Source organism: Panthera uncia, chromosome B1, assembly GCF_023721935.1.
Source record: "Panthera uncia isolate 11264 chromosome B1, Puncia_PCG_1.0, whole genome shotgun sequence".
In the NCBI taxonomy this organism is placed as follows: Eukaryota; Metazoa; Chordata; class Mammalia; order Carnivora; family Felidae; genus Panthera; species Panthera uncia.
In genome coordinates this window covers 140,558,897-140,570,549 of record NC_064811.1, presented here as the reverse complement: position 1 = coordinate 140,570,549, position 11,653 = coordinate 140,558,897, and the positions used below count along the sequence as shown (strand labels likewise).

The 11,653-nt window shown below is 34.4% G+C and overlaps 1 protein-coding gene across 1 annotated transcript in view; it reads left to right on the top strand.

Annotated features, from left to right (window-relative positions):
• Nucleotides 1–11,653, top strand: part of SPOCK3 (SPARC (osteonectin), cwcv and kazal like domains proteoglycan 3) — a 487,010-nt gene that overhangs the window by 328,009 nt on the left and 147,348 nt on the right. Inside the window, 1 exon segment of the mRNA XM_049631295.1 lies at nucleotides 6,550–6,664. Within this exon segment, the coding sequence (XP_049487252.1) occupies nucleotides 6,550–6,664 (115 nt within the window).

Below are 11,653 nucleotides of genomic sequence, written 5' to 3'. Positions count from 1 at the left end.
GAATGGTTGAGCCTCGTAATACACTATGGCGGTGTGGCTACTTGTGCCTAAGAACATGGCGTAGTTAGTGGGGAATATTCCTGGAATTTCTATGCTGAAGAGATGGCCAGCAAGGTTGTTAGATGGGTTCTGTTGGGCAATTAAGGAAACAGAGGGATCGTATAAGTAAATCCATGTTTTTTATTGTTGGAGAGAGTAGTTACGAACATGGAAAAGGGGAGGCTGGACAGAATCTTGAGATGTTGGATTGGAATTGGAGATATCAGTATGAATGCATGTTGAGTTTTTGTATCAGTTAAAAAATATATAGACACATTTGGAATTGGTTATAGATGTATTTGTATTGTGTGTATCCTAGAAGGATACTTGTTTATTTATGACACTTAATACATTATTAACTTCTGAAAGGTTAACTAGTTTGCTACCACCATTCTGTCTCATCTTATCCTTGTCGGTTTTCCTTTTTATATGCACCTTTCCTACACAAACCGATCCCTCGTAACGTTTTGGCCACCCCAGTTAGCAGGTCCATCTTCTTTTCCATAGTCGGCTTTGCCAGGATTCTTCCTTTCCAAAAGCGTATGATGAGCTGTGGTGGTCTTAGATGCACCTGTATTCCTGTAGTGAGTCAACAGAGGGCCCTCTGGAGGTAGTGTCTTCTCAGGTTACTCCCTCAGGTTTACTCAAGAGGAAATATTACATGGTGGAAAAGCTAAGTTTTGTGTGTTTGTATCTTTGTATCAAAACTCATTGCACCAGCTCTTCCCTATCTTTCCCTTTTAGGACATGCCAAAGTAGATCTTAAGCATAAGAAACAAAAAATATCCTCAAGTTTCATGTCATTGAAATGGTTAAAATAAAAATTTAAGTGCGTAAGCCCCATAGACATTGAAATGTATGCCCAAACTACCGCAATTTAGTATTTTTATGTTTGTGTAACTATTAAAGTCATCAAAATTTTCAGGTCTTCAAAGTATTTTCTCTTGTTAGCTAAATTTAATTTTCTGCTCTGAATCCTTCATCTCCTCCTGTGTTCTTTTAAAATGCATCCCTTGTTACTTATTGACATTCTTTAAAAAAAAATACTCCCATTTATATCTGTTAATGTAATTTCTTCTCTAATATCCTCCTAATTTGGGGGAGTACTTAGCATCATGGTCTTCTATTTTCATCCATTTCTTAATTATTTTTAACCACTCCGTGCCCTCCTGGAAGAGCCTGAGTTGGTGTCTGTCAAAGTGCATATGAAATACTAACATAAATAATGAAAATAGAAATCAATAGTAAGTTACAAATGATTTCATTACTTTTATGTATATATCAGTCATCAAACAACATGGTTTTTAATAGGTTTTATTTTCAATGAAACTACTGCTGATATTGAAAGCAACATTTGTCTGGAATAATTTAAATAAGAATCTTAGTTTGATGACAGAATTTAATAAAACCTGTAGAAGGAATTAATTATAAAATAAACACACTATATTGTTGATACTTAAATTTTTAAAATTATTACCTGATTTTGAAATCTGGGATATCTGTTTACAACGATGGCCTTACAATGATGAAAATGCATAGGTGAATGCTACCTTGTGCACACAGATCTCAAAATAAGAGACACTTGATAATATATGATCTTATAACTCAAATAATTTAGTGATACGAAAAACAGATTTTTTTTTCTATGTATATATTCACAATCTCAACCAAAGTGAGGGAGTAAACAATTCTGACCTTCTAGGGCTACATTGGATTAAGTTGATTTTAAGACAACCCCCTGTACACCTGTGAACACACTCTGATACTCTGCAAGGAGAAACCATCCCCAAAACAGTATTTCCTCAGTTCTGAGTCCATAGTTTATGTGCCAAGTGGTTTTCTCCTTGGCATGTTCTCAGGTTGCACTACAACGTATTGTAAGGTTTGTGCCAAATGATAAATTTCCTTGGGGAATTTTTGTTTAATTTTGGAAGAAAAATATCTATAATAAAAATTAGAGATATAGTAGTTCAAAGAGTATACTACATCTAAGAGGATATGTTCAGTAAAATAAGGATTAAATGTACTCTTGTTTTATTTTTTCTCGGCAGGTCTTGGTCAGATAGTCTAGTTGCCAACTGTGCAATATCTTAACTGGCCCATGATTACATGGCAGGGATTGTGAATTTATTAACCTGGGTTAAAGCTCCTTTGCTATCCCCATGTCATCTCATCTCAGCTTAAATGCAACTAGTCTTGATAATACCCAACTTCTAGACGTCTGGTAGAAACAGTATGAGGTGTAAGGACTAAAGGGAAATTGGCTTGCATATCATTCAGCCTTAAAGATTGCTTAAGTTAAGGACTTTAACCTTCTTAGGATCCTGTTGGTCCTTTTCTTATTTTGATTTTGCTTAAATAGCATCTGTGCTCACATCTCTAGTGTTATCCCTGTAAAGGGACAGATCTGAATAAGCATATGGGAAGACTTTAACCACCTCATGTCAGAGGACTCTCACCTTGTGCTGAGGGAGGTATGCTATAACATTTGTATGTAAAAATCACTTTCCCCAAATAAGGTTTCTGGTGAGAAAAGAAGTTTACTCACAATAAATGAGGTGTTATTTCTGAAGGAAAAGTATAGTGACAAACAGAAAACAATGGTGTAGTGTCCACTTCAGTGCATAGGGTTGCCACAGATTTTTGCTATGCTTAGCTCCCGCTTGTCATTTATGCTACAGTAATAATGTGTGTGGGTAATTGGTAAATCCCAATGAATGAATGGATTCAAGTCTAAATCAAGTCTTTTTTTTCTTTCTCTGGTTGTCTTTGCATGTGAAACACCAGAGTGGGAATCAGAGAACCTCAAGTGGAGGACATTTACTTGCAGAGGGGTTAGCTATAGCTGCCTATGAGGAATTCTATTCATGAGAGCTCTTAGACATGATATTGGTTGTCTAATGTATTAAAGGTGTGGAATGTGATATATTAGCCAGTCCAAGGTAGATTAAAGCAATACTAAAAAAAAGTGATTCATGATATTCCAAATTTCCAATTTATTTTTTCACTTGTATCAAAATTTTTATCACCACAATAAGAAATAGAACATTGTTGCTATTTTTACCTACTGCTAATTATATACTTGTTCTACATGAGAAGCACTATAAAGTAGGCTCAAATCCTATTTTAGCCATGCATTTTTGATCAGTTGCATAAAGTTCTCCAAACTTCACTTGAAAAACTTATTTTAGAAAATATATCTAGGGGCTCCTGGGTGGCTTGGTCGGTTAAGCGTTTGACTTCGGCTCAGGTCATGATCTCATGGTCTGTGAGTTCGAGCCCCGCGTCGGGCTCTGTGCTGACAGCTCAGAGCCTGGAGCCTGTTTCAGATTCTGTGTCTCCCTCTCTCTCTGCCCCGCCCCTGTTCATGCTCTGTCTCTCTCTGTCTCAAAAATAAATAAATGTTAAAAAAAAAATCTATCCTACCTTATTCATCAGAATATAATGCATCAAAATTGCTTAATACAGTGTTTGACACATAGCGATACCTCAATTAAAGTCGTCATTTATAAAGTATGTATTTTGTTGTGTTAGCTGATGTGTATTTTAAATTTAATTTAAATTTAATTTTAAATTTAAATTTAATTTTAAATTTAAATTCCTGGATAATTTCAGTACTTGAAGCCTGTAGTTTATACCATTGCTTTTTATCTTACATGCATTACTTTAATGAATGACCAAAAAGAAAATACTAATGAAATATGGAAGGAATCTTGAGTTTAATTACTTATTCATTGTCTTTTGATTGACTAGTGCTTAAATCGGGGCATTATTGACATTTGAGGTCATATAATGCTTTATTTTGGGGGGCTTATCTGTGCCCTGCAAGATCTTTAGCAGTCTTTCTGGCCTCTGACTAGTAAATGCCAAAGGTAATCCCTCCCGCATAATTTTAGCGGTTTTACCAAAAACCATTTCAAGCTGTCCCCTGGGGCAAAACCACTCCAACTGAAAACCTCCAATTTAAGCCATCCAACAAGCTCACAGTGATTGCATTATCTTAAAAACTGTAATAATAACCTGTCTCAGTGTTTATTACCCTGATGGTTGGGGTCTTTTCTATGAGCAGACGAGATCTCTCCTATAGTAAGATTAAATGTTCTCCTTTGATTTATAATTAAGCAAATGATTTTAACTTACTTTCCCTGACAAATGGCAACTTTGACCATGGAAAAATCATTTTGCAGGCTTGCTTTTCACAGTAACTCCTAACTTAAGAATTCTTAATGCTCAGGGTCTTAGATAATCAGGAATGCATTAATCATGTCTTTCTCTACAGAATTTCCATTTTTTGGTAATTATAAACTAATGAGCATGCCCTTTATGTGATATTTCACTTCACTTATACCTTTATAAATATTTCAGGTTTGTGATAATTAAGTAAATTGAATGTCATTAATTAGAAATCCAATCAGTAGATGTAGCTAAAAAAATATTTTAAAATAGTGCTTTTAATGTCCTAATATTCTTTGAATAAAATTCTTTATGAAGATATTTTTATTTCAAAATCAATCCATAAGGAAATAAAACTAAATGGCTTTTCAATTACAGGAAGCTAGATTCTTTTTTTTTTATTATTTATTTTTTAACGTTTCTTTATTTTTGAGACAGAGAGAGACAGAGCATGAATGGGGGAGAGTCAGAGAGAGGGAGACACAGAATCTGAAACAGGCTCCAGGCTCTGAGCTGTCAGCACAGAGCCCAACGCGGGGCTCGAACTCGCAGACAGCGTAATCATGATCCTCGCCGAAGTTGGCTGCTTAACCAACTGAGCCACCCAGGCGCCCCAGGAAGCTAGATTCTTGTAACTATGAGCATGGGTGGATTTGCTATCTTTCTGATTCTGTTGGTCTTTGCAGAAATGCATACAGAAAAAAAAAGTTTGGTAAAATCATTCTGAAGAAGAAATTGTTTTATTTATAAAGTAATTCCTTTTCAAAACTATAATTTCATCATACGCAAATTTTAGACAGCTTTGAAGTTTGTGTTATGTCAAAGAAAGTTATCTAAGAGGTAAAACCTTTTTAAACTAACAACTCATGTATTTCTGTTGTTCATTCACTTATTTTTCTGGCTTTCATTTTCTTCAAATAAAAAAAGCACTTTTAAAATAAACCACATTTAGAATGTAAAGGGGTATGGTGTAACACATCTTTGAAGGGAGCTAACATTTTCATATTTTAAAATTCAATATTAGCTATAATTAATATTGACTTTTGGCTTTGTCTGCTCACATTTACAATTGTTCTTGAACTTTTCTTAAATTGTGTCATAAGTCAGAATTTTCATATGACCAGATTCCGAATTCTGAAATATTATGTTAAAAGAAGTTACAGCAATATATATATATATATATATATATATATATATATATATATATATAAATTTGAAGTCTCAAAGTTTAAATAACTTATCTGGCTTTCATTAAAGTGCTCATAATTTTTACTTTTTTCTACTTTTGATTAGCTATTGGGCATTTTAATTATATTTAAAATCCATTGAGATTTTATAAGTCAAAATCATTTCCTTAAATTACTGAAACATTGAACAATAAAAAATAATTTCTTTGAAGGAGTTTATTCCTCTAAAAAAGGCCCACTAAGCCACTACAAATAAATTCCAAGTGTAATAATTTTTACTCATTTTTTGAAAGTCTAGTTTTGAATTTCGCCTGTCCAGTAGAGAGTTATTTGACAAAAAAAAATGTTGTACAGATATGAGTAATCTGATTAGTCATTGGGTGTATTCAGTTCTTCTTCGTATCAGTTGAAGCTGAATTAAATTAGTCACTGGTGCATTTGTCGATTGGAGCCAGAAAGTCTGCCCTATTTAATTTTAAAATAATTTGCACTGAGTAAATTATGGGCGTAGCCACTAAAGAAATCACATTACTTCAGAATTAGCAAGATCTATTTCTTTTAAAGTAGGAAAGTAATTATTGCCTCTTATAAGATGGAGTAGGCTTACAATTTTTTAAATCATGTCAAATTATGCAGTTATGAAATATTAAGAATGAGTTAAGGTACTTAGGCTTAAAATTTTACAGAGTAATGTTTACAAAGAAAAGCAAAACAAAACTAAGCTAAACTAAAGTAAAAACGAAACAAAAAAACCCAAAAAAACCCTCAGAACTTCATGTGCCATAATAATTTTGATTGTTTGAGTTTAATTTCATTCAGCTTGTGTTACATTTACTGAGAGCTCAGTTCATGGTAACTGTTGTTCTAGGAAAACTACCTATTTGATTTTTCAAACTCAGTAGATTCCATGTTATTATCCCAATTACTCATATGAAAAAAATCGAAGTTCATAACATTTAAGAAATTAGCTCCAGATACCACGGTTAGAAGTTAGAACTTATAGATTTGAAATCAGGTGTAATGTTCTTCATTCCATGCTATTCGTTTGCCTTTTTCCGTAGCATGTGTAATAGAATCAAATAGCATGTGACTTTGTATTGATTTAACTAAATGTATCTAAATAACTATTTTCTTTTCTCTTTGTATGCAGTGCAAACTAGAATATCAGGCATGTGTCTTTGGAAAACAGATCTCAGTCAAATGTGAAGGACGTTGCCCATGTCCTTCAGATAAGTCCACAAGTACAAGCAGAAACGTTAAGAGAGGTAAGTGATAAACATTTATTTATAGTTTTACATTTGTTTTCTGTATTAAAATGTTTTGCAATAAATGTTAGCATTAAAATGAAGTTTACTTCATGTATTACTTCATTTACTTCATTTATTACATTGTAAATGAAGTATTTTTTTTTTTTTTTAGTCTAAATTATTTTAGCAAGCGACATTTTTCTACGGGGATTTCTATTTATCTTGATAGTAAGAGTTGGATGCTTCTTTTCTACATGTTCACCATATATAAAAAATCTAAAGAAATGTCTTTTATAAATTACTGTGTCTAAAATGTGTTTGACATTCTTTTTTTCTTTTGGAGCAAGTCAGTGGTAAAGCAGTGAGTGAGAAAAGAGTTTGATCAGATGTGAAACTGGGCAATTAGTAAGAAACTTTTATATACTGTGTGTGTTTGTGAGAAAATTTTCCTACAGAATAGTTTAATTAATTAAACTTTCTTTTGATTAGGTCTAGAGTCCTTAAATCTTTATTTTTGTTGGTTTGGTGTATAATAATAAAATAATGAAATACATTTAACTCCGTATGTGTTATTATATAAAATTTGACCTTTTGCAGATTATCTGTTGTAGTTCACACAATATTACTTACATGTTTGAGGTACTGTTTATGCCTTCAAAAATATCTCTATAGCTCCTTGTTTCAGTTCTTCATAACTTTAGATGAGGAAGGATATGTAGGGAATACATATTCCTTTAAGTGAAAGATTATTTTAAAGAGCATTATCATCATTTATCATATATTTTATAAGCATATGAATCTTATAATTTAATAATTATTATTGTGGTTTCTTAATGAAGACCATTGATTTTTGTACTTTTTTCTGAAAAAATCAATAATGGATACATGGACAGGAAATATATTAGTTAAAATGAAGTCCATTTGATACGAATTATGTATTTTCTTTTTAATTTTTTGTTTTTGTTTTTGAGAGAGAAAGAGGAGGGGAAGGGGCAGTTGAGGGGAGCACAGAGGAACTGATCAGACTCTGCACTGTCAGCACAGAGCCCGACGTGGGGCTCAAACTCACAAACCATTAGAATCAAGACCTGAGCTGAAGTCAGACACTCAACTGACTGAGCACCCCAGGCACCCCTAAATTATGTATTTTCTTAAACATGGTATACCATGATAACGATTTTATTGTAGGTAAAATGTTTTGTTTTGTTTTGTTTTGTTTAAATTCCAGTTAGTTGATATACAGTGTAATATTATTTTCAGGTGTACAGTATAGTGATTATAAAACTTTTGAACTTTAATTATACTATTTATATTGGTCATTACTCATTAGGTAATATTTAAGACAATTTAAAAATGAAAACTGGGGCGCCTGGGTGGCTCAGTCAGTTAAGTGTCTATCTTTGGCTCAGATTATGATCTCACAGATCGTGCTGACAGCTCAGAGCCTGAAGTCTGCTTTGGATTCTGTGCCTCCCTCTCTCTCTGCCCCTCCCGTGCTCGTGCTCTCAATCTCTCTCTCTCTCTCTCTCTCTCTCTCTCTTTCCCTCTGTCTCTCTCTCTCTGTCTCAAAAATAAACATTTAAAAAATGAAAACCTATGTTATCATATCACTTTTAATAACACAACTAGGTCAATTTTATTACTCAAAAGTAAATTGATTTGCAAATTAATGATAAGCTAGTGCTCTGACATTAGGCAATGTGCATGAAGACGACAACTGGTGGAAGAAGGAGTGTAAAGCTGCCTCCCAGCAGCCCTGTTTTTGAAGCCTCACCTCTGTTGCCTTACACCAGCCTATGGCCAGCGTCAGAGCATGGTTCCTTCTGGATTCCCTCCCACCCCCCATAATCCCAATCCACTCCTTCTAGCATAGTCCAAATAAGGATGTTTAACATGACCTTGAGTAAGTTAATCGACCCCCATGTAATTAAGAGCTAATTATAGTTTTCTTTCAACTGAACTACTTCCATATCTCTGTCTTCCTCATACCCACTCCCTGTTTACTTAACTGAATACGCTTTCCTCTGAAACTCGCTTCAGGTACAAAGTAAATCCTACCTTGGTATTCAATATCCGTGTCTCATTCTTTTCATTGGAGGCTATTAAGAACACTTGAAAAGGAGTAATCAAAATTAGTGCATACCTCTAATACATCACACCCTTCAGCAAGGTTTCCCTTCAGTAAGAGTCCCTGCATGTGAACTTACTTTTGAATGAGAAGATAGGTTTGAGGTTGATCAATTTATCATATTCTCCCACAATCTGCAAAAAAATAACTTAATATGCATTGAATATGGAAGGTAAAATATTTAAGAAAATGATCCTTTGTGAATAAACAATGATTACGTTTCATGTTGCTCAGATTCTCTGTACAACATCTATATTAGTATGTCAAGAAGGAGCCTTTACTTAAAGTAATATCTCGGGGAATAAAGATCATTTGTGTTCAAGTGTGTGTGGAAAGAGAGGCAAGAAGAATTTAAAATAATCCTGTTCTGATGGATTGTCAAGGCAAAGCAAGTACAGCATTTTGCTAACTGCTGTGGAAAGCAGTACAGAAAATTGTGAATGTCATTCCTACACAGTGCCAAAGGCCAAGAGACATGGGAAATGTAAAACTCAGTTCAGTATCATTTCTAATCTTTCAACCGTCATTTACATTAGAAGCATGCCTTTGGTTGACTGACTTAGGAAGTGCAGGAAACTCTATTTAATAGCATCTCTGTTTTAGAAAAAGCAAGGAAGAAACTACCAACGATGAACTAGTTTTTAAATCTTTCTGACTTCCTACGTTTGAGGTCAAATTGACAACAGATTGTTTTCTATGTTAAGAGCCGAATAAATTCTTCAAATCGACTTGTATTATATTAAAACAAACAAAATATATTTCCTTTAGGGACGCCTGGGTGTCTCAGTCAGTTAAATATCTGTCTCTTGATTTTGGCTAAGGTCATGATCTCACGGTTTGTGGGTTTGAGCCCTGCATCAGATTCTGCACTGGCAGTACAGAGACTGTTTGGGATTCTCTCTCTCTCTCTTTCCCTCTCTTTGCCCTTCTCCTGCTTGCATATTTTCTCTCTCCCTCTCTCTCTCTCTCTTAAAATAAATAAACTTAAAAACATACATTTCCTTTATATAAGAAAAAATTTAATTTCTCCTCTGTTCTCCGAATGTATTCAATAATGGATGTGCATAAATTGGTCCAAGTGTATACATTCAAGAAACCAAAATTAAAAAAAAAAAAAACAGTTTACAGCAGTGCCTGAATGACTCAGCCAGTTAAGCATCCGACTTCAGCTCAGACCATGATCTCACAGTTTGTGGGTTCAAGCCCGTGTCAGGCTCTGCGCTGACAGGCCTGAGCCTGGAACCTACTTCAGATTCTGTGTCTCCCTCTTTCTCTGCCCCTCCCCCACTTACTCTCTGTCTCTCAAAAATGAACAAATATTAAAAAAAATTAAAAAAAACAACAGTTTGCAGTTTTGAAATTCCAGATTCTGAATTTGTATAGGTAAATAAGCATATCTGTCTGTCTTCAATCAGTAACTTAACTGTACATTTTTTTTTCTGTTTTCCTAACCCATAAAATCAAAATTACAAAGACCAAATGCTTCTAGGTCCCTGTAGTGTATTACTTTCTCCCCCCTGGCCCCCCATTTTTTGAAAGTTTATCATTTGATCACAAACACAGAATGATTATTTGGAAGGTTGATCAACTTTATTCAAAGACTATTGATTGACATTTTAGATGATTTTTAAAGCTAATATATTTTATATAACCACGTTAATATGAGATTCATAGTTGTGATCATGGACCATGAATAGACCATTTTCCACAGAGTTTGCATGTAATATGTAATGCAATCCCAAATCTTAGAAGGGACTTGCGGGACCAAAGATAGAGAGCAATGGAAAGGACCTTAGAAAGTGTTTATTTTGCAGTTGGTAAATCCAAATTCAAAGGAATATACCCTAGACTTATCTTAAATGATTTACACAACAGTGGTCTATAATTAAAACCCATTAAATTAAAAAATTAATTTAAAAAATTAATTAAAAAAATTTTAGTTTATTTTTTGAGGAACAGAAAGAGAGAGAGCAAGGGTGGGCAGAGAGAAAGGAAGAGAGAGTATCCCAAGCAGGCACCGCACCACCAGTATAGAGCCCAATGTGGAGCTCGAATTCACAAACTGTGAGATCATGACCTGAACCAAATAGAAAGTCAGATGCTTAACTGACTGAGCTGCCCAGGTGCCCCAAATTTTATTAATTTCAAATAATATCACTCTGATTCTGTTTATCCTCACCCCTAAGATGCATCTAAACACAGTCACATACCTCCATAATTTGAAATGTTGGACTGGAGTGGAGATAGCAGTACGGATGGAGAAGAACCCATAAAAGATTTCCACACTATCACAGAGGCAAAAGAAAATAACTTGGTGAGGATGTGGATGAAAGGGAACCCTTGTACACTGTTGGTGGGAATGTAAATTGGTGCAGCCATTATGGAAAATAGTATGGAGTTTCGTCAAAAAACTGAAATCAGAAGTACCATACAATCCAGCAATCCACTTATGGGTATATATCCAAGGAAAGAAATCAGTACCTCAAAAAGATATCTTCATTCCCATGCCCACTACAGCATTATATACAATAGCCAAGATATGGGAATAACCTAAATGTTCACTGATGGACGAGTAGAGAAATAGGGATATTTAATATCCCATTCCGTGTGTATACTAAAAAAGAAGTTTCCCGCCAAATTCAGCAACCTGGATGAACCTGGACAACAACACTACGCTAAGTGAAGTAAGCCAGAAAAAGAAAGAAAAACTGTGTGATCTCTCTTATATGTGGAATCTAAAAAGTGTTGAACACATAGAATCAGAGAGTAGAAAAGCGGTTACCAAGGGCGAGGAGATGGGGGAAATGGGAAATGGGGGAAATGGGTCAAAGGGTGCAAAGCTGCAGTTACGAAGGTTGCATTAGAGATCCAAGGTACTG